This window comes from Protomyctophum parallelum (assembly GCF_964188405.1).
Source record: "Protomyctophum parallelum genome assembly, chromosome: 1".
Taxonomy (NCBI): Eukaryota; Metazoa; Chordata; class Actinopteri; order Myctophiformes; family Myctophidae; genus Protomyctophum; species Protomyctophum parallelum.
This window is the reverse complement of record NC_139697.1, coordinates 19,128,863-19,151,106: the sequence shown is the minus strand read 5'-3', so window position 1 is coordinate 19,151,106 and position 22,244 is coordinate 19,128,863. Positions and strand designations below refer to the sequence as shown.

The window sequence follows — 22,244 nt, the reverse complement described above, 5'->3', positions numbered from 1 at the left end:
GCAACCTTGATTTACAGTATACGTCACTGTGTAAGTGACTGGCAGGCGGGGATGAGAACATTTTAGTTTCCACAGCAGTGTTTTCTCTTTTATTTTTGTTGCTTTTTTTATTTTATTCTTTGCCTTTATTGATTGGTTACAGTAGCTTGACAGGAAAAGGGGGAGAGAGACGGGGGGGGGGGGGGGGGAAGACACACACATGCAGCAAAGATCGTCTGGGCTTGGGAATCGAACCCACGAGGTGTCAGGTTTGGATTACCGGGCCTATAGGCGCCTGGACCGCTCAGCCGCCGGCCCACAGCAGTGTTTGTCTGACCGTCCGTAATATAAGTGGTTCTCAAATGTTTTAATTTGAAGGACCCCCAGTTTTGGAATTGCACCCCATGGGTCCATTTTGGTTCCATTTTGGCACACTGTCAGAGTTACAGACCTGTAAAGGGTCCATTTTGGGTACTTATAAGCATCAATCATTTTGCTGGTGGGGACACTGTGGAAGACCCTCAAGGACCCCCTGCTGTGAGAACCAACTGGTTCTAATACATAATAATATACACTTCATACACAGCGTTGGCAAACGGTAAAGCGTCACTCTCTTTGCTCCTCCCTAAAAGGGATGATTCATAATTTCCTGTTTTTTTATACACATATATAACGAACCCAGAACCTGGATTGACGGAATGCCATTACTATTCTATAGGGCTGATTTTTTTTTTGCCTGGCACAAATGTAGCATGGAGCCTATTGCGTGCCATGCCGGCCTTGCACTCCAGGCAAACTAAATGTTAATTGTAGCTAATAAAATGTTCAATAGTAATTTACCCAGGCCTGTAATGACAGACGTGGACATAAAAACTGCACCTTACTGTAAGGCTTAGGTGATGTACCATTGGCATGTTACAAGATTATCTTTCTATTTTTGTTGTATATGGAACCTGTATGTACAGTAATCATTTGTCAAAATAAAAGAGCTATTTTCCTTTAATCTGACCTCTAACGAGTTTTATTTGTATATATTTTTTGGCATCTTCTTTCTCCACCGCCTGGATTATGACAGAAAATAATTATACAGTATATCACACATATCATCCAAATTCCAATAGACGATAACAAATGAAAGTTAAAAAGAAAAGTATTAAAAAACACACAAAACTTAAAAAAAATATATATATATATTTTTTTTATTTTCTCTCCTAGCAGAGACCTCAACAATAATCTGCGTATATTAGTAGTTTAGTACAGGTCCCAAAGGATGTTCTTAACAGATCCGTCCTTAAATAGTAAAACTCACATTTCTAGAAGACAACCACTGTATAGTCTAGATATAGATCTCTGAACCATTGTCTAATATGTGGTTTGTCTGGGTTTTTCCGAAAGGGTGCAATTGTGTGTTTAGCCTGGAGAAGACAATATATAAATAAGTATTCTCTCTTCTTGTCTCTGTTGATGTTTAGTTCCTCAGGCAACAGATCTATGATACACAGCTGTGGACATGCCGGTATTTCTTCAGATGATATTTGTTAGTGTATTTTCCCAAACATGTATGGTTCTTAATTGGGCACTCGCATAAGCAGTGAAATAATGTACCTTTCGCTACATTAAACTTTACACTTTTGTCTGGAATATTGCCATCAAAACAGTGGAGTATAAGATATGTGTTAGCATTAACCACATACTAATAATATAATATGTTATAACTTAAATCTGGCATTAATCATCTGAACCTGAGCTTTAGGGCTAACTCTCTCCCACTCATCAACTGTTACATTTATATTCAAATATTTACACCAGGCTAATCTTTTACACTCTGAGGATTCCCCAGACATCCTAACAAATGAATCATAGATCAGAAATATTTGATTCCAGCCTAATGTATCGTCATGTTTTCCAAAACAGAGAGGCCCCTTTTCCACCAAAAATAACTTTGGTTGTACAACTGGTTCCATTTCTAGATGCTTCATGGAACCTTGGTCCTTTCACAGGACCAACCGCAATCTGACTTGCGTTTTCTACCAGTTTAAAGCATCGTTGTAATTATAGGGGCACTTTCCCCAGGTTCGATTCCAGGCCTGCCTGGCCAGCAATGTGTTGAATATGGCCGGTCGAATTGTCCATTTTCACGAGGGAAATTCAACCGTCATTGTTCGTTACGGTGTTCACCTTTCTTTTCTTTTCTGTTTTTCTTTTTCTTTTTGAGGGTTTTTCGCTTGCCTTTGCCACTGTTTATATTGCATCTGCATCTTCCAACCTGTAGACGATGGTTCCCAGTGCAGGGCAAGACAAATCTTTCGGTTCCATGCAGTTCTGAACCAACTTTTAGAGTTCTGAACCAATTCATTTTCAGTGGAATTCTTCTTTACTTGACCGGTTCAACCCTGGTGGAAAAGGGGCCTTTAAGAGGTGGTAGTTGGATTGAGTTACTTTGGGTCTTACTCCGTATCAATATTAAGTACTTAAAAAATATGATTAAATGATATGGCATATTTTTTTTACACAAGCCATCAAAGGAAAGCACATCTTCATCGTCATAATTTCTATCATCTTGCCAACACCCCTCTCTGCATGCCCACATTTTGGACCCCATGCAGTTCATTTAGTCCCCGGTTTGAGCAGGTTTTACCCAATATGGGGAAAAACACTTTTTGTGTTTTCCCTTATAACTTTGTAGTTTTGAGGGCAGAGGATGTTGTGTGAGATAGCCTATAGACCGATTCACAGAGGGTTTCCTGGGTGCGGCCATTACTGAGGTGTACCATTGAGTGCAGCAGCACTGATTAGCTACACCTGGCCTACGGAGCACCTGCTCCATGGATTACACCTCAGTAATGGCCGCGCCCAGGGCACCCCTCTGTGAATCGGTCTATATGTGTTCCATGTGAAAACCAGTACTCTTGCTGCACTTATCTGGGCTCCCATAGCCTCCCACTGTATAGTTTTACTCATTTGCGTTATTATTAATTTCTTGGTTTTCTGTATTACTATTGTATGTGTATACCGGTAAATGTCAACATGTAGGCCTACTACGTTTTTCCATTTTAGGCCACACACACGCACGCACACACACACGCACACACACACACACACACACACACACACAACACTACTCAGTACACACAGAATACGGAGTGCAGACTGTGGCTGACAGCTGTCTCTGTGTCCAGCTGCAGGGATGAGCCCGGGAGGAAGTCCCGCCCCCGCATGTCCCGGGTCATCTCGTCTGCAGGCCGTCCAACACAACAGCATCTCCACCTCTTCGCCGGCAGGGGGCGACATAGGGCACGAACTCCACCCTGGACACTAAAACCCTCAGCAGTCATGAGTCAGTCAGTCAGTCAGTCACACAGGGGAGATGACGGCCCCCATCATGGTTGGGCAACTTGGGCTCATTATACATTTGAGTAAAATGTCGTCAGGGTAACCGGAACAGTGGTAACGTTTTCTGATAAACCTATGTTTCTATGTCAGTGGTGCTCAACCTATTTCATGTCAAGGACCCCCAGAATTATCTGTATTTGCCCGGCGGACCCCCCATCTGAAAATATGTTGTTCCAGGGAGGGACCCCCTCCTCCCCTTTTTTGATATCCTTTCCAAATTCTAACATTTAAGGCCTATTTCTATTTTCTACAATTGCCTAGAAATTGAGAGGTCTACAAAACCTGTGGCCGTGGATATAGCCAGTTCATTATGGAAAAGAAGTGTTTAAATTTAGTTCTAGCTGGTAACGGACGGACGGACACATGAACGGGGGGCAAAACATACTCTCTCCCCATGCCTTTCGGCCTGGGCCCACAATGTTTAGGTGCACACTGCCCACTGCCTGTATCCAATGTCAGATGTCTCAACCTTATCTTCAGGTCTGAAGAGGTGAACTTGTCAGTTCTTTTAGAGTAATACTAATAATAAGTATTATTATTATAAAACAATATTGTTAATTCATGTCACCGTTTCAAGGAAGCCTATATTTTGCAGAACAGGAGACAAGAGAGGGAAGTCATGTGATGAGCCATACATAACCAGGGCAGTCATGTGATGAGCCACCCATACCTCTCTATAGTTTCCTTTATGGTACAGGTGCAAAAACATACATTATAAAAAGAAAAAAGCCTTAGGTCATTGACTCTTAAAAGGATCCCTGGCCAATAAGACAAATATGCCACATTATACTTGCCCTCTATAACTACAATTACAAATAAAAACACCATCAATACTTTCTTTCTTTCATAAATAGAGAATCTTTCACTCAATATGGACTGCTCCCGTTGCAAGTTGATGAGGTCATTATGTCCATGTGTGGTCTAGCCTGCATATAATAAATAAATAAAAACGTAATACATCCTAAGGTTAATATGAGCATCAAAGCAATATTAAAAAAATATATATATATTAGTGCATGCATTCCATACATTCCATATGTCAATTTGGAAGTTTGATGGTGTTTTTATTTACATTTTTTAGTTAGGCCTATAGAGGGCAAGTATAGTGTTTTTATAGGCATATTTGTCTAATTAGCCAGGGATCCTTTTAAACACTGCTGACCATCATGTGGCAACTGGATCATGTGTTGAGAAAAGGTCCGTTTCTAGTGACAACTAGCCCTTCTATAATATGCTACGCTATCAATTATCATGTTTTTATTTCTAAACCGTATTTTCTTTTGCACTTGTAGTATGTTCTAAACGTAAGAGCCCTGGCTTGGATTGTTTGTGTTTTTCTTGTATGAATGATAGAAGTGCACACCCCAGTGCCTTGTGTTTTTTTTGATGAAAAAAGCTAAAGCAATGCAACTGTGTATTTTGTATAAAAGGAAAATATTGCTTTATTTTTTATCATGTAATTCCTGGTTGTAAAATGATCTGCTCGAGGTGCTTGATATTTTCCTACGATATTTCTAGCATTTCTTTAACATAACTGGTTACTAGAATGGATTGCACCCTGTCTGCTTTAAATAAAAAACCTAATTTGTACTTTGTGCAAATTGTGCATGGCTGAAAATGCTACGAAATATAAAATTAGGCTTCAGGCCCTACATTTTGTACTGTACAGTTAATGACAATCACTGAAAATCTAAAAGGTAAAATAAAAAATTCATTTATTCTTGGTATCTCATTGCATTTCTTTTGTATAACTATTTTACAACGCCTTTAAATAATCCCACAGAGGAAGTCAAGATTAGAGCCTTTAAATAAAAAAGAAAAAGAATGGCCTAGTCTGCCATCTAGTGACTGGATTTGGAACTGTACTACTGTAAATAAGGCACTAAAACAAACTTGTGACTGCTTTTGACTGAAATGCAATGAAAATAAGTTATTTTATATCCAATTCAATAACCCTTCAAGGCCAAACCGCACTCCTTGCAACTGCCATTGGGGATAATGGTTGCAAGTATAGTTGCAAGGAGTTGCATTGGTGTGGACTGGCCTTTTAGGATCAGTTCATTTCAATAATGAAGAACTCCATTCAGTTAAATGTGCTGTAAGTGGCATTGTTTTGATCAAAACAAAGTATATTTCACTAAAAATATCAAAGCTCTAGTAATCATTGCTAAAGAGTGTTTGTAAAGAGTAACTATAGGGGGTCTCCAGTGCTTAAGTAAACAGAGAATACATTTTCAGGTGGGACATCAGATCAAATCTAATCAGGAGAGAGAGAACCCATTCGGCAGCTTCAATTTCTTGTTTTTGTCTCATCACTTCCCATTTCAGTTGTTTATCTATCCTGTATGAGTTCTGTGGATTGCATCACATTAAAGGGTTATACTTTAGGAGCTGGAGAGACAAAGAGACGTCATAGCAGCGATTACTGTTGGAATATAACGCTGTTTAAGACCTGTTTTTAGTAATGATTGTGTGTGTGTGTGAGACAATGTGGTGCTGAACACAGTATCAGATGTCCAGATGTCCTGGGTTGTGCTTTCAAGTGTCTTGGTGTTTGGTAACACTTTGCCAAAGGGCTCATTTGTGTGTGTGTGTGTGTGTGTGTGTGTGTGTGTGTGTGTGTGTGTGTGTGTGTGTGTGTGTGTGTGTGTGTGTGTGTGTGTGTGTGTGTGTGTGTGTGCGTGCGTGCGTGCGTGCGTGCGTGCGTGCGTGCGTGCGTGCGTGCGTGCGTGCGTGCGTCTGAGTTGAGTGTAGGAGGTACCCCACCCTGTCTATACTCAAACAAAGGCTCTGCTTAACTATTACCAGACTCCAGGCTTCATGACACGCACACACGCATGCACGCACGCACGCACATGCACGCACGCACAAGCACACACACACACACACACACACACACACACACACACACACACACACACACACACACACACACACACACACACACACACACACACACACACACACACACACACACACACACACAGTGTGTAAGTATGCATGTACAGTACATGAACACATGCACATACACTAGGCCTATATTACCTATATCATTTTCAGGGGGAAAAAGGCAAACATAAATAAATAAATTACTAATAATGAAAGAAAAGACTTAACCTCGATAAAACCTCGTGAAATGTCAGGGTATATTGTGTCTTAACAGATAAGATGATTTGTAGGATCCCTCATGATTAACTAACAACTTTGAAAGTCCTTACATGTTTTGATTCAATACAGGAGGTAGGCTAGTGATTTTCTTAATTTAAGTGTCACATTTAAATTCTGTGAGAATATAGAAAATTTGAGAATAAACTCTATTTAAAGCCCTTACTTGAAATAGTGCCGGGGCGATGTCTGCAGTATGCTAGGCCCCCCTTGTTTTTTACTACTTTCATCTACATTCATTCTATTGTATTCTTTACAACCAAGTGTCTTTACATCATTGGTTCTTTGTATAATGTTTTTTTCTTTTTTTTTTATCTCAATGATTCATGAGTATTCTGGGGTTGATCACCATCACAAGCTGTATCTCTTTTTGTAATCACAGACTCTGTTTAGTGATTGGTTTGTTTTTGAACCAAATGTTTGTATATAAGTAATTGTCAAAATGCTGTGTAGTATAGTGCCTGAAGGTCTGACCGAAACGTTGCCTATATACTTAATAAATGCATCCTCTTGTACCTTCTATTTTATTGATGTGCATTTGCCTACGCACCTGTTCCTATAAGCCTTTACTCTATAGGTTTGTGAAAGTCTTTCTCTACAGATACTGCTTTCATCTAAAACGACGTGTCAGGCAGCACCAGTGTTGTTTTTGGCAGCCAATTTCTATTTTAGTTTAGTCATAGAATGTCATGGAATGAAACTTCATTTAGTTTTAGCCATATTTTAGTCACCTGGAATGTGAAGTGTTTAGTCGACTATATCTGCAGTTCATTTAGTCGACTACAATGTGTTTTGGCGGGCCTTGATGCCGTCGTAATGGCTCATTTTACACTTGTTGAAAATAGCCGACCTACAAGCTCACAACGCATCGCAGCACGACGTGTTGTGAGCTTGTAGATCTGCTATTCTCAGCATGCAAAGTGTAAAATGACTTGTACTGGATCTCTTGTCCACTAGTTCCTTCCTAACATTTTAGTCTAGTTTCTATCTGTTGAAGAAATTGTCAATACATTTAGCTTGGTTTTAGTCATAATAGCTTAGTTTTCATTTAGATCCCATTTAGTTTTCGTCCGTGAAAAAAGGTAGTCGACGAACATTTCTCGTCTTAGTTTTAGTCGACAAACCACACTGGTCACTCACTCAGCACACTGTTGTGAATACCACTAGACAGAAATAGAAGCTGATCCTCACACTCACAATGACACATCAGTCACATTGTTGGGGATTTTACTACTGCAAGAATAATACACTCAATATAAAAGTATAAAAAACACATTGGAAATTATGCAAAACAACTTGTTTTTGTCTGCCAACCTGCAGCTATACAAAAGTGTACACGATAATAATGAAAAGACGTCACGTCTGTGAGTTTAACAAGAGGATCGAGCACCATCATTGAAATCAGCGATTGTCACACATGCATCCATCGACACCAGCGCACACACAAAAACCACACGTTTAAAAATACTTGCAGGTGCAAGGAAACAAAAACAAAAAAAAGGAAACAAAGGGAGGAGAGGAAGGGGAAAAGTCACAGGATTTGACTTCCTGTATAGTGTCTGAAGAGGGTGTGCAGAACCACAAACTCCCAACTTGTAGATGACCGGCTCAAATGTTGTGACTTGTCTATGGTCGTCATCATAAGACATAAACACCCCAGTGGTTATGGCAGGAGAGAGTCCATTCAAATCAAGTGAGGGAAATGTACAGCATTCTAAAGCCTTGATTTTACAACAGAGACAAAAGCAAAATAAAGGACATTTCTTGGACAGTACAGTAAACGGGGCAATAATGCACACAGGATAACTCTTCCTATATACTTCCTGGCTCTGTTCCATTTAGTGTGCATGTGTGGTTCTCAAACTCTTTTTTATTTTCAAGGACTCCCATAACTCTGGGTGTGTGTACAAATGGAATCGAATAGACCTCTACGGGTCCATTTGGTTCCATTTGTATACACTCTCAGAGTTACACACCGACTCAATGACACTTTGAGACCCACTGGGTGTTTCCAGTGAGCCACCATGCACAATAGCAGCACCCTGAGACCCTGACTGACCGCCAATGGAACAGAGCCTTCATTAGTAGCAGCGGTAACACCTGTGAAGGAAGTATAGGGAAAGGGGCCCGAGTTCTTTCCAAAATGGCGTGTGTGTGCATACAGAGCCCATAACCTATAGTCAAAAAGATAATGTTCGTTGTCTTTACGGGGCTTCTAACCCATTCTGCGCGGGAACCCCTTTTGGTGTTAGCATCATGTCGTGCTTTAGCTATTGAAAAATAGCAGACCTACAAGCTCATAGCGCGCCACCGAGTGGCGCGCTATGAGCTTGTAGGTCTGCTATTTTTTTTGAAAAATCTAAGAGCGACTGACGTGGAAGACATTTTTTTAGAATCTGATCTCAGGTCAGAATGGAAAACTGTGTCAGGATGTAGAAGAAATGTTTTAGAATCTGATCTCAGGTCAGAATGGAAAACTGTGTCAGGATGTATAGAAGACATTTTTTAGAATCTGATCTCAGGTCAGAATGGGCTAATCGGAGAACCTCTGCATGTCGCATGCGTCTCTCCGGGCGGCGCCGCCGCCGTTGTCCAGGAAGCGGTCGCAGGGGAACTCGATGAGGTCCCCCTCGTCCAGCGGCCCCACCAGCCGCGGGACGGGGCCGCGGCTGCTCTGGTAGCTGGTGAAGTCGGCGGACAATCCTGCCGCGGCAGTCGCCGCCGCCGCCATGGCGGCGGGGCGGAACGGCCGCCCGCGGCGGGTGGAGTACATGTGCCGCACGTGCACGGCCGACTTCCTCCGCTGCAGCCGCCGCCGCAGGCTCCGGCCCAGCCAGACGCCGCCGATGGCCAGCAGGAGCGCGGCGTTGCCCGCCAGCGTCGCCACGGTGACCAGCTGGAGGTCGGAGGTCAGCCCGCCGCCGGCTCCGCCTCCTCCTCCTCCTCCTCGCCTCCTCCACCCGCCCGCCTCCGGGAGGGTGACCAGGCCCGCGCAGTGGTCGCGGGGAGCCACCTGGCACACGGCGCCGCCCACCACGCCCTCCACGCACACCACGTAGGTGACGTCGGCGGTGAGCTCGCGCAGGGTGACGGAGCGGGCCGCGCCGGGCGCGTAGACGTAGCGGGGGAAGCGGTCCGGCGTGCCGAAGCGGTCGAACAGGACGCGGTAGTGGACCTCCCCCCCGCCGCCGCCATCATCCCCCCTCCGCCCCCCGGGTCGTCGGGCCCGGTGGCCCGCCGTGGACCAGTGGACCGTGACGGCGCTGGACGTGACCGTGTCCACGGACACGTTGGCGATGAAGTGCCGGTTGAACGCGCAGGGGTCCGTGACCACGGGCAGGGTCTCCTCCTCGTCGTCCCGTGCCGCCGCCGCTGCCACGAGGAGGTCAAACGTCTCTCCCCCCGATCGGACGGCGGGCGGCGGCGCCGTGGAGAGCTGCTGCTTCGTGGCGGCGGCGGTTGTGTCGCCGCGGGTGACGCCTTCGTCCCGTCGGGTGAGCGATGTGGGAAAGGCCGGAGGATGAGGAGGAGGAGCCGTGCTCGAAACAGGACGTTGTGACCTTCGCCTGCCAGGTCGCGACCTCGGGCCGACTGGCTTTTTTTTCGGCCTCTTTCTTTCCACTGAGGAAGCTGCCGAGGCCTCCGCGACCTCTGTGCCTGCCGAGGCCTCCGCGACCTCTGTGCCTGCCGAGGCCTCCGCGACCTCTCTCACCTCTGGACCCCCCTCCGGACCACCCACTGGACCCCCCACTGGACCCCCCTCTGGAACCCCCTGACCCCCCTGGTCTCCCTGGATTCCTGCGTCTTCCTCCCCTTCTCTCTTCCTCTTCTCCCCTTCACCCGCCACCACACCCCCCCCAACAACCACCCCGTTTCCCGCATTACCGCTCTTGTTTAAGCCACTCCTACTCTCCTCCTCTGTCTTCTCCCCATGGTCCTCTCCTCCTCCATCATATCTCCCTGTTGTTGTCGTCTCCTCCCGCGGTGTCTCTCCCCCCTCCCCCGCTCTTCTCCCCCTGTCCTCCACTACCACCTCCTTCTCCAGGATGCCTCCTCCCCGGCTCTCCTCTGGCCCAGCTCGGCTCTCACCACTACCACTACTGCTACACAAGCTGCTCCAGTTCCCCAGCGGCAGCAGCTGGGAGCTGTTTACATAGTCTAAATATTTCCCCCGCAGAGTCGCGGGGTGATGACACTGAACGAACACGGTCAGCAGTTTCCCCTGGGAGTGCGCTGACGTCATCCAGCGCTTCAGCTCGCCGAGGCGGCAGTCGCAGGTCCAGTTGTTGCCGTGGAGATCCAGGTCGTAGAGGACGCTGTTGAGGGCGAAGATGTCCCCGGACAGGCTGGTGAGGCGGTTGTCTTTGAGCTTCAGAGTCCTCAGGTGGTTGAGCTGCGCGAAGGCCAAAGAGTCGACGTTGGAAATCCGGTTGCGACTGAAGTCAAGTTCCTCTATGCGCTCCAGGGGGTCGAGGAGACCCGCGGGGATTTCCGCCAGTTCGTTCCCATCGATGAGAAACTCTCTCAGGCTCGACAGTCCCTTCAGAGCCCCGCCGTGCAGGATGGAGATTCTGTTGTTGCTGAGCGAGAGCTTGGACAGCTTTTTTAGGTTCTGGAAGACCTGGTTCCCGACGTGTGTAATTTCATTCTCGGAAAGAAGCAGTGTTGTCAGCGCTCTGAGCTGAGAGAACGTGAACGCGTTACGCACGGCCGACTGCTTGTTGTGGGCCAGGTTTAGGAAGCGCAAGTTGTTGAGCTTTGAAAAGGCGTTCCTGTGTATGTGCTGGAGCTGGTTGGACTCCAGATGGAGGTAATGGAGATTAGTTAAGCTCTTAAAAACAGAGTCCTGCAGCAGCTCTATGCTGTTGCCGTCCAGTCGCAGCTTAACAAGACTGTCCAAGTTGGAAAAGAGCTCCGGCGTGATTTTCTTGAGGTCGTTGTTATTGCTGTACAGAATAGTCAATTTCTTGAGCGACTGCAAGGTCCCAGGGTGCACCGTTGACAGCAGGTTATGGCCCAAATACAACTCCTCCAAATTGGAGAGTTTCTCGAGCGCTTTGGGGTGAATCGTGTGTATCTGATTGTACTGCAAGTTCAACCGCACGAGGTTACTGTACCGCGTGAAGTCGAAGGCGGAGATGTTGCAGATGAAGTTCCCCCCGAGGCTGAAGACGAGCACGTCCTCCTCGGGGACCCGCGAGCCGGCGACCTTGGGCACGGCGCGCAGCCCTCGGTTGGTGCACAGGAGGTGCTGCGCGTGCTGACAGTCACAGCGCTCCGGGCAGAATAAGCCGCCTCTCTCTGCCGCCGTCGGCGAACACGAGACGAGTCCCTCGGACGTCAACAAGATCAGACATATGGCCGCGGCGAAACGACCGCCGGTATCCATCGCCATAGCATAGGGCAGTTGTTTGCTGCACGGCCCAGTGTCCGCGGTGCTCAGGTGCATTCACCCGCCGTCCCCTCTATTACGCTGGTGCATTGTACGCCCGGAGTCCACTTGTTGTTGTTGCTGCACGGCGACGTTGAAAGAAAAGTTCTGCAGGAAAGCTGTGAACTCCCCGGTCCATCTCTCTCTCTCTCTCTCTCTCTCTCTCTCTCTCTCTCTCTCCGAGCACTAATTGTCTATATAGAAGGAGATAATTTGTGTGCCGCATGCACTCTCTGGTGCCGTCTGAAGAAACGCTCACCTCCCCAAAAAGTTTCCTTCATCCCCCAAGTGGTCATCTGCTGCAAATTACAGACCTCCGCCAGAAACAGAAAGGAGAGAGAGAAAAAAAAGTTCATTCGTCTCTCTCTCTCTCTCTCTCTTCTGTGTGTGTGTGTCTCTCTTCCTGTCTCTCCCCTTAACCCCCTCCCATTTGCTCTCTCTTCTCTCGCTCAATTTCTCTTTAAAAGCGTGCGCGCGTATTATGTGTGAGAGATTCCCCCTCCAAATCATCACACAGTAATCTTCAGTGCGTGATGATGGCGCATCCCCCCCGTCAAAAGCCCAGATGTCAACTTTACGCACAGGAATAATATTGAGCCATGCTATAATACACGTGTTTACGCGCGCCTTGCGCTCACGTAACCAATCAAAAAGCACAAGTAGGTCACATTCTGTGTAAAGGAGGGAGGCATTGGGAAACATTGGGCCCCGAACCCTTTGACCGAGTTTCTTTCAGGCGCGCCCCCGCATCCTGCTGCACCAGCAGTGCACCGGGGGTCTCTCAGCTTTGGATCCATTCCTCGGTATGGAGAAAGCAGACGGGAAGGTTTCCTTCCCACGAGGGTCCCACGGGGACCGGCCCGAAGTCTTGGATTCCCTAGCTCTCGCTGAAACTCACATGCCTATATAGTATTGCTTGCCCAGACCTATAGGCTATATTAGCCTGAATGATTTTTCAACGCAGCCACCAAAACAAACAAACAAATTATGAACACGAACATGCATCATTTATAAATATGAACATGATCAACAATGACTCAAAAGTTCTATACCGCGTCGCTCATGAACGCGCTCTCGTTGTGTGTTGCGGGCGGGTCGCAATAAAGGACCATGGCGCACAGATGGTTCACATTTGTGAGAAGTGGAATTCGGGTCATGATGTGGTGTGTTAAGACTACAGCGGCGAAGTGCCAGATCGCATGAGTTTAAAGATCTCGACTTTAAAGTCGGGCAAATACATGCACAGAGATCATCGTGTTCAGTGCAATGGCCGGGGCATATAGCTTACTGTAACTTTGCAGAATGATTGGGTTCGTGACTTTGTGTTGTGTTGCTCGCTGACTGGGTAGTGTTGCAACTTAAGCATGCAATTGCAACGCCACAGCCAACACATCTGGACGTTTATGGCACACGATGACGTAGAACGTATACACGACGCGCGCGCGCGCGCGCACACACACACACACACACACACACACACACACACACACACACACACGTTGTCAACTTGAGAGGAATTGAAACTTAGAAACTCGCATTATAGTCCCATTGGATAAATGATAGAGCACACAAACGCGCGCGCGCACACAGACACACACACGCACACACACGTACACACACATACACGTGCACGCACGCACACACTGACAGATTGAACCACCCTTGAGAAATATAGGTGATGCAATGTTTTCCAGTCCTAATGGATGACTATTGTAGCCGTAAGCTGCTTGTCTTGCCAGCACAGAGGGGAGATGCACATGTCTATGCATATAGGCATAGCCATTAGGCTCTTAGCTGTGTGCGTGCGTGTGCGTGTTTGTGTGTGTGTGTGTGTGTGTGTGTGTGTGTGTGTGTGTGTGTGTGTGTGTGTGTGTGTGTGTGTGTGTGTGCGTGCGTGCGTGTGTCTGTGTGTGTGTGTGTGTGTGTGTGTGTGTGTGTGTGTGTGTGAACTCTGGCCCTTTGGGGGAAACCCCCCCGTCCATCAGCAAGGTCATTTCCTGTCTAGCCCTCTCTCCATCTCTCCCTTCACCCCCCGACCCCACTGTGTCTCTCATCCTCTCACAGGAACACACACACATACACACACACACACACACACACACACACACACACACACACACACACACACACACACACCTCTCTCTCCATCTCTCCCTTCACCCCCCGACCCCACTGTGGTCTCTCATCCATCCCCTCACAGGAACACACACATCGAGGGCATACATAGCTCAGATCAGCTCAAACACATTTCTTTTAATACGCGGTGGTCTGGGCATCGTCACATGCGCTAAACCCAACGGACAACATGTCCCACTTTAATAGGGTGAACCGAGTATACGGTCCAAAACTCCAAATTATGTTTTGTTTATACAACATAAAAAATGGACTCAGCTTAATTTTAATCTGGTGTACTGTACGGGATGATAGAGAATGACAGCCTGGCACGGAGAGAATGAGTCACATGTTGACCCATTCTGACCATCAGATTCTGAAAAAGTTATGTTTCTATGTCAGTCGTTCTTCGATTTCACGCTATGAGCTTGTAGATCTGCTATTTTTCAATAGCTAAAGCATAACATAATGCTAACACCAAAAGGGGTTCCCGTCCAAAATGGGAATCTGCCATGACAAAAGGGATGGATGGACCGAGGAGGATGAGAGCAACTGAATGTGTGGACTCTGGTTCATATAGCATTAAGGACTTATACGTTACTCTCGACTTCCTGCGCACGCGTGAATTGCAGCACAGCCGTCGACTGCTGCAAAAATACGATTTCGCAATACTCACCAACACAAAGACGGTTTTGTGGTGTCGAAAGCCTACTTTCCCTAGTCTCTGATCCCTGAGCCCTGGATGCGCTTTTTGGCCAGAAAAGAAAACTTTTCACCGGAAGAAAAAATATGTTTTAGTCATTCCACTGCGCGATCAAACGATATTGTCAAGAGAAAACTTCATAGACAAGATTTCCTTCTGGTAAAAAAATATTTGTTTTCTTTCTGCCCAAAAAGTGCATTTTATATGTGTGGTGGGGGGCTCAGAGTGTGTCCACTAAGGAAAGTAGGCTTTCTAATAACACGAGCTGCCTTTGTGAAAATGAGTGAAAACCTTTATTTTTGTTTTCACTACAGACGAGAAGCTGGTCTGCATTTCAAGCAAGTGCAGGAAGAGAGAGTAGCATAGCTCTAATGCAAAGGCGTTAGAGCTATGGACCAGAGCTAAAAGTATACCATAGCGTTAAGGAGAAAGTCCTTAATGCTATGGACCAGAGCTGTATAGATGTTTAAAAGCAGCGAAACAAACAAAAGGCAGAGGAGAAGCAGAAGGTTGTGAGAAAGAGACGAACGTATAAAGTCGTATACTAGACAAACGTCTTTGTGGGAGCAGCCAGCAGCCCTTTCGGAGTTGACCCAGATTCACAACATGGAGACGTCCACAATGGGGAAAGTTGAAGACCGCCAGCTCAGAGCTGTCTGTGGGTATGCCTGCACACAATGAAGGCTAGCGTGCGTGCCGGTTTCACCTGCCTTTTCCTCTCCTGTCACCAGCCCTCTGTCCTCCTCCCATAGGGCCTCTCCACCGTTCATTCAACAGAGCGAATGACAGTGAATTCCATCAATGGAGTGAGACAGAGGTGAAGAACGGAGGGAGGGAGAGAGAGAGAGAGAGAGAGAGAGTAAGAAAGGAAGACAGAGGGAGGGAGGGCGGCCGGGAGCTGTCGGGTGAGACCTGATTCTGTCAGAGGAGAGAGAGTTCTTGTTTAACTGTCTGCACCTGAATCTATTTCCAGACTGGCTACGGGTTTCTGCGTGATTGCATGCACGTGTACACACATATGAGCATGTCTGAGAGTACTTCTGCATCTAATAAAGAATATTAAGGTCAATGCAGGTGAGTGAGTGAGTGTGAGGGTGTGTGTGTGTGTCTGCGTGTGTGCTTGTGCACAAATGAACAAATGTGCAGTGTAGATGAGATGACAGTGCACCGTACTGTACACCGTACAGTATGTAGGTCGTCTGGGAAGTGTTCTGTTTCTCTGAAGTGGCCAGCTATAGCGCTCAGGTGTTGAAAGACCTCTGTGAAAGAAAGAGAGAGACGGTGGGGGAGGGAGATGTTGAGTCAAGATCTACAGCCATGCATGCGCGTTTAGTTACTCGCACTATACTTGTAAAGCCTTCAATGGGCTCTGTGAGACTCAATACGGGGCTGGTCAGGGCACAGGTCATAATATGCTTCTTCTTTCTTCAACTTACTTCACCTTCACCAACTCTTGTAACATCATGATCACAGCTGAAAAAGAGTGAGTGTACACAGTCTCCCAAAGTTTTAGCCGTTTCAAAAGTAGTCTTAGAAATGGAGAATGAAGAAATAATCAAAGGAAGGAAGAAACAGACTATCAGGACGAAGACAGCGACACTGTCTGTGATGTGATTCACGCACGCACGCACGCACGCACGCATGTACGTACGCCCGCACGCAGTATAGCAGTTAGTATGCAGTTGCAGAAATAAGAGACAAACCGCAAACAATAGAGTAAAACACATTTTTGTTCGGCTTCCTTCAGTGCAAGTCTGTAATAATGAGCTAAAGGGATATTATGTTATCTAACATATTCAATGCATGACTGAAAGATTCAGGTTCTAGGGGGCAATAGGTCGACAATCCCGATGTAAGAGCGCATAGGTGCTCTCTCTCTCTCTCTCTAACACACACACACACACACACACACACACACACACACACACACACACACACACACACACACACGAACATACACACATCTATTTAGGCCTGCAGAAAACACAGCGGGCGTCGACCTTAAAGTGACAACGTAGCCTATACCCCACACACTGACACACACAGTGTGTGGGGTAGGCCCTCTTAACAAACACATACAGTACCTTGTATATATGCCCAGCACACACACATGCAACACATTGACTCAGTGGGGGTGTGACAGTGCAAGCAACTAATGATGTGGCTCGCACAGTCACAAGCACACAGGAAGTGTCGCTATTAGAAACATGTGTGGCTCTCATTCATTGTCTGAGAACGCTGGGATGTCTCAGCAGCCCAGTGGCTCCAACTAGCAACCCTGAGTTGACTGTGCATACGTTGGTTAGGCACGCATATACTAACAGTCCGTCAGGCATTAGCCCGACAACACCGCCGCTCCCGTCATGCGTGGCAGGTTAAAACTAACCCGTGGCAGGTTAAAACTAACCCGTGGCTTCCTGTGAGGTTATAGGTTTATAGGGTTTGATTTTGGGGGTATAGGGTGTCGTGTGAATGCCTGTCAGAACTGTTAGTATACGTCGGACACAAACACAAGTCTCAAATCAGGGCTCATGACAATAATCAGTGTGAGGGATAAGGCACGCTGGAGATGAATAGCAGCTTTGTGCCGTGGATTAGTCTTCGACCAGGGCTCTAATCAATAGAGCGCTAACTCAAACAAACAACAGATTGGGGCCTATATATGTCTCTGAGTGGGAGGGAGCAAAGCGTGTGCAGGCCAGGGAATGTGTTGAGAGTGTGTGTTTTTTGTTTGTATACATGGTATGCTTGTGTATGTTTTGCTTCTTTGTTACTTCTTTGCAGTGGTCCAGCGACCCTCCGGCACATGGGTTCTTATAGGGCTATATCTTACCCCTTAACATATTTGTAATTTTTTTTACTATTTTGAAAACCCTTTTAAAATAGTTCAAATGGACAATCTGCAAGCTCACAGCGTGCTGATGTAGATCGGCTATAGTTGAACTATTTTAAAAGGGTTTTCGAAATAGTAAAAAAATGGCAAATAAGTTGAAGGATAAGGGGTAGGGGGTGGTCTTACATGTCTGGGAGCGTACGAATGGAACCAAACCATCCAGTTCCCATCGATTTGTACACTCTCAGAGTTAGGGGGGGGGGACCTTGGAATTAAAAAAAGGTTTCAGAATTAGAGCGGGCTGTGCCAGAATGAAGCAAAGAGAGAAAGAAGAGAAGACGGGAGGGGGAGGAGTAAAGGAGGCATGGATGGAGAGTTTACATGAACAACAGCTGTTGCGATCGTTAAGAGCTTTAGCTAGAGCCGGAGATCACAGATCTACCCCACACTCAACAGGCATTAGCTGTGTGAGTGGCTCTACATGTGTGTGTTTGAGTGCTTTAGAATGACACGCACGCACGCACGCACGCACGCACGCACGCACGCACGCACGCACGCACAAGGAGACAGAGAGGGAGAGCACAAAAGAGAGACAGAGATGAAGAAAATTCCTGCTCTTGCAGCAACATGTGTCTAGTGTCTCTACATATATAGTCCTTGTGAATTTGTGTGTGTGTGTGTGTGTGTGTGTGTGTGTGTGTGTGTGTGTGTGTGTGTGTGTGTGTGTGTGTGTGTGTGTGTGTGTGTGTGTGTGTGTGTGTGTGTGTGTGTGTGTGTGTGTGTGTGTGTGTGTGTGTGTGTGTGTGTGAGTGTGTGTGTGTGTGTGTGAGTGTGTGTGTCAGTGAGTGTGAGAGAACAAACCCCAGTATTCATTTTACTGTGCAGACTATATATGGACTATAGAAATGGACTCAAATGGACCCATTGGGGTCAAACTGTACTTTATGTGCGCGTCATTAGTACAGTATGTAGTCTGTATTTGGTCTATATTATGCTGTAGACAGTGCAGGGAACACCTGGACCCCATTCTTGCCAACCCCTCCCCTAAATCCCCACCAATTCCCTGCTACGTCCCAGCTGGTTCCCATCGTGGGACGGATGGAGGAAAGAAAAAGGAGTGTGTGTGTGCACGTGCGTGTGTGTGTGTGTGTGCGCGCGGGGGGAGGGGGGTCCTGCTACTTCAACTCCCACACGGAACGCTGACCTCTAACAGGCACATCATACAGAGTTTCCCAGGAACGAGACTGACTCCGCAATCCCAAAAACACGACACGTCATTCACATCACGTCAGTCAATTAACCGCCATGCAGCCACACGGGTCCTTGGATCGCGGCGGAGCCAATAGGTTCTGTGCAGAACTGTAGTCCTATCCACACTTTTCCTGGGCTGTGTGTGCTCCAGTTCTTGTCGATTTGATCCAATGAAAGCCAATGAAACTGGTCAGATGACCAATGATATCCAATGAAATCAACAGGAACTGGAGCACACACAGCCAGGAAAAGTGTGGATACTCTCTAGAGAGGGTGGCATACCGATTTCCTGTTCTGGTTCAGTTTGCTTCTTTTGATTGGCTCGGGCAGATTTCAACCGGAAACACGCTATGAAGGTGGTTGTGATCTATAGAACAGGGATGGGCAACTGTGACGATGGAGAGGCGGGCCACTATATTTATAATATTTCCACACTCACTCCAGAGGGCCGCATTGCATATTACTGTCGTAGCAAAAAATGAACCGATCTACAAGCTTGCGTCGCACTGCAACGCGTTTTGAGCTTGTAGAGCAGCTATTTTTGCTATTTTTGAAATGTAATCCTGAAAAGTTACATTTTTATTTAGTATTTAGTATATGTTAACTTTATGAACTAAATACAAATACATTACATTAAAATTACTAGTAGGACTAATTAGCTGAAATGAATACTGAATGAACCTGCAGGCTGCATTAAGTGATGGTGGGGGCCACATGTGGCCCCCGGGCCGCCATGTATATGCCCATGTATGATCTAGGTTAGAAAACCCTCTGCCTGGCTCTAACATGCATGGTTGGTGTGTGACGATTCAGCTGAAGTATTCAGTATACACAGATGGGGAATCCATACAGTGCTGGATAAATGACGTGACAATAAGACATGAGACATTAGAAACGTGACATGATGATATAAGAATAAGGCTGAGCGCCTCCCCCTGGCCGGACCGGGGCGCCTGATGGAGGAGAAAAGGAACTGGTTGGAATAACGAGTTCCTTCCACGCGCTATACGTCCAACCGGGGGAAACTCCCCGCTGTCAGGTGAAACGAAGCCGCTTGGACTCCTCATGCACTGAAGGAAGCATGAGGTCAGTCTGTTGCTCTCGCCAAGGTTGGCAGAGGCAGTGTGTAGAGCCCAGGTTTGAGATGAGATGAGATTCAATTTATTGTCAATGTACAGTATACAGCACAGCGAAAAGTATTTTCGCATCTCACCAATGGTGCAAACATGTCAGTAAGGAGGGTACATTAATTACAGTAGTAGCCTATACAGTAACAGTAGAATGGGCTGAGTCATTTAAATAAATAAATAAATAATGATATGAGAGGAAAAAGAAAAACATGATCTGTCCATATTGCACGTAGCCCTTATTGCACGTGGCCCAATGCACAGAGTGCTAAACTAAGGTCCAGAGACCATATTCCACAAGTCCAGTGGCCATATTGCACGAGTCCACATAGTGTTATAGACTAGGATGTGTCCAGAGTCTCGGATACGACAGGGATGGTGGAGGATGGGTTGGGGGGAGGGGGGGCTGACACTGGAGCTGGGAAAGGAGTGGATGAGGAGTTTAGGTAGATGACAGTGGAGGGGAAGAAGCTGTTCCTATAAGTCTGCTGGACTTGGAACCAAGGTTCCTAAAACGTCTCCCAGAGGGGGAGGAGGGCAAACAGACTGTGGTTTGCTTTAGATAATTGACACTGGGTGTACAAAATGGGTTACAAAATCGTGGAATAACAAAAAAAAAGAAGAAAAAAAAGAATAAGGCTGACCTCAGTGGCGACATCTAACCTCGTATCAATAAAGAACATGCTCTAATGACAAAAAGCTGTATCGCTTATAGACAAACAATGTATCTTGTATCAAGTACATACTGTAGACTTAATTAGATGTACATGGACAAATCATATAACAAAGGTGTATGCGTTTCCAGTTCAATTAATATGTAGTCATACGTATAGCTATGGGAAACTGAGCCGGAACAACTCCATGACAAAAAAACCCTAAAAAACAACAACACACAACCCATTTCCAAAATGGCTGACTACAGTAAAACTTCACTACCCATGAGGGGAACTGAGTTTACCCAGCTCATGTGAGCTTGAAGGTCTGCTATTTCCGGTGTATGACACCGTCATACGATGCAGCATAAACTGGACATGTTTCAGGTGACATCGAGCTATACTCCCTGGTAACCATGAGGTCATGTTGTGTTGTAGAGACGAAATGCTGCTTAGAAAGGGAACAGAGCATAAGGCCCTGAGTGGGTCTTCTGAGAGTTGAGAATGGAGGGAAAGGGGGGGAGAAAAGGGGGGGTGGGGGATGGGAGATGGATGGAGGGGGGGGAGGGAGGTATGCTACATCTGGAAAACATTACCATGCGTGCCATTTCTCTGTGGAGAGAGAGAGAGAGAGAGAGAGAGAGAGAGAGAGAGAGAGAGAGAGAGAGAGAGAGAGAGAGAGAGAGAGAGAGAGAGAGAGAGAGAGTTAAAGTAGAAAAAGGAATAAGGGGACGCAGAGTGGAGGAGCAAAAGAGATGGAAACGAAAGGGAGAGAAAGAGAGAGAGAGAGAGAGAGAGAGAGAGAGAGAGAGAGAGAGAGAGAGAGAGAGAGAGAGATGAAGGGATGGAGGGATGGAGGGATGGGGAAAGGGAGCCCAAAAGCTTTGATCTGCCAGGTCTGATAGAAACTGTCTGCACACATAATCAGGCTCAATCATATAATTGCGCTGAAAGAAAGAACACTTCATGCCTTTAGATCACTGTGCTGCCTGCATGTAAGATAACATGCATATGCTCACGAACACAAACACCCTGAGACACCGAGAGAGCATGCACAAATATACGCATGGATGTGTGTGCGTGTGTGCACACGCACACACACACACACACACACACACACACACACACACACACACACACACACACACACACACACACACACACACAGTTTTTTATTACTCATAATAAATAAAATATACTATTACAATACACTAAAACTTTACTTAAACCTGTGATGTGAGTCATGTGACAATAAAGCTGCTAATTGGTCCCATGATGAACACCCATGTACAGACACAGTACACACAAAGCAATGCATAGAATTGCAAGCTTTACTCATCGTCAAGTACAATTCATCTTGTGTTGCAAACACAGAAGAACAAATAGCTCTTTATGTGTCAGGCTTAAAACAAAGCCATCAATCCTTCAAACATTTCAGAAGGATGGAGAGCAGAAACATCTGAACTGCAGCTGTTGGTTCAAAGCCCCACACTGCTTTGCCCTGGTACAATATCGCCCTCTTCTGACTGGGACCTTTATAGCATGTTAAATGACTTAAAATCGTTCTAGCTAGTATGGATGGATCATGGACCACTGG

The 22,244-nt window shown here is 46.3% G+C and overlaps 2 protein-coding genes across 3 annotated transcripts in view; one reads left to right on the top strand and one right to left on the bottom strand.

Annotated features, from left to right (window-relative positions):
* Positions 1-5,054, top strand: part of LOC310862382 (cyclic AMP-responsive element-binding protein 5-like) — a 36,217-nt gene extending 31,163 nt beyond the window's left edge. For both annotated transcript variants that reach the window (XM_083770261.1, XM_083770260.1), the window contains exon 10: positions 3,159-5,054. In XM_083770261.1, coding sequence (XP_083626387.1) covers positions 3,159-3,298 — 140 coding nt within the window. In that variant the 3' untranslated portion in view covers positions 3,299-5,054. The remainder of the gene's footprint in view (positions 1-3,158) is intronic.
* A 3,834-nt stretch (positions 5,055-8,888) lies between these two features.
* tril (TLR4 interactor with leucine-rich repeats) lies at positions 8,889-12,321 on the bottom strand. The gene has a single exon (XM_083768886.1). It carries the CDS (start codon positions 11,984-11,986, stop codon positions 9,071-9,073), a length of 2,916 nt encoding a protein of 971 aa, XP_083625012.1. The 5' UTR covers positions 11,987-12,321; the 3' UTR covers positions 8,889-9,070.
* Positions 12,322-22,244: the final 9,923 nt, after the last annotated feature.

Bases quoted from the DNA above. Each gene is read 5' to 3' on its own strand.
- tril (XM_083768886.1), bottom strand. From the start codon at position 11,986: ATGCACCTGAGCACCGCGGACACTGGGCCGTGCAGCAAACAACTGCCC.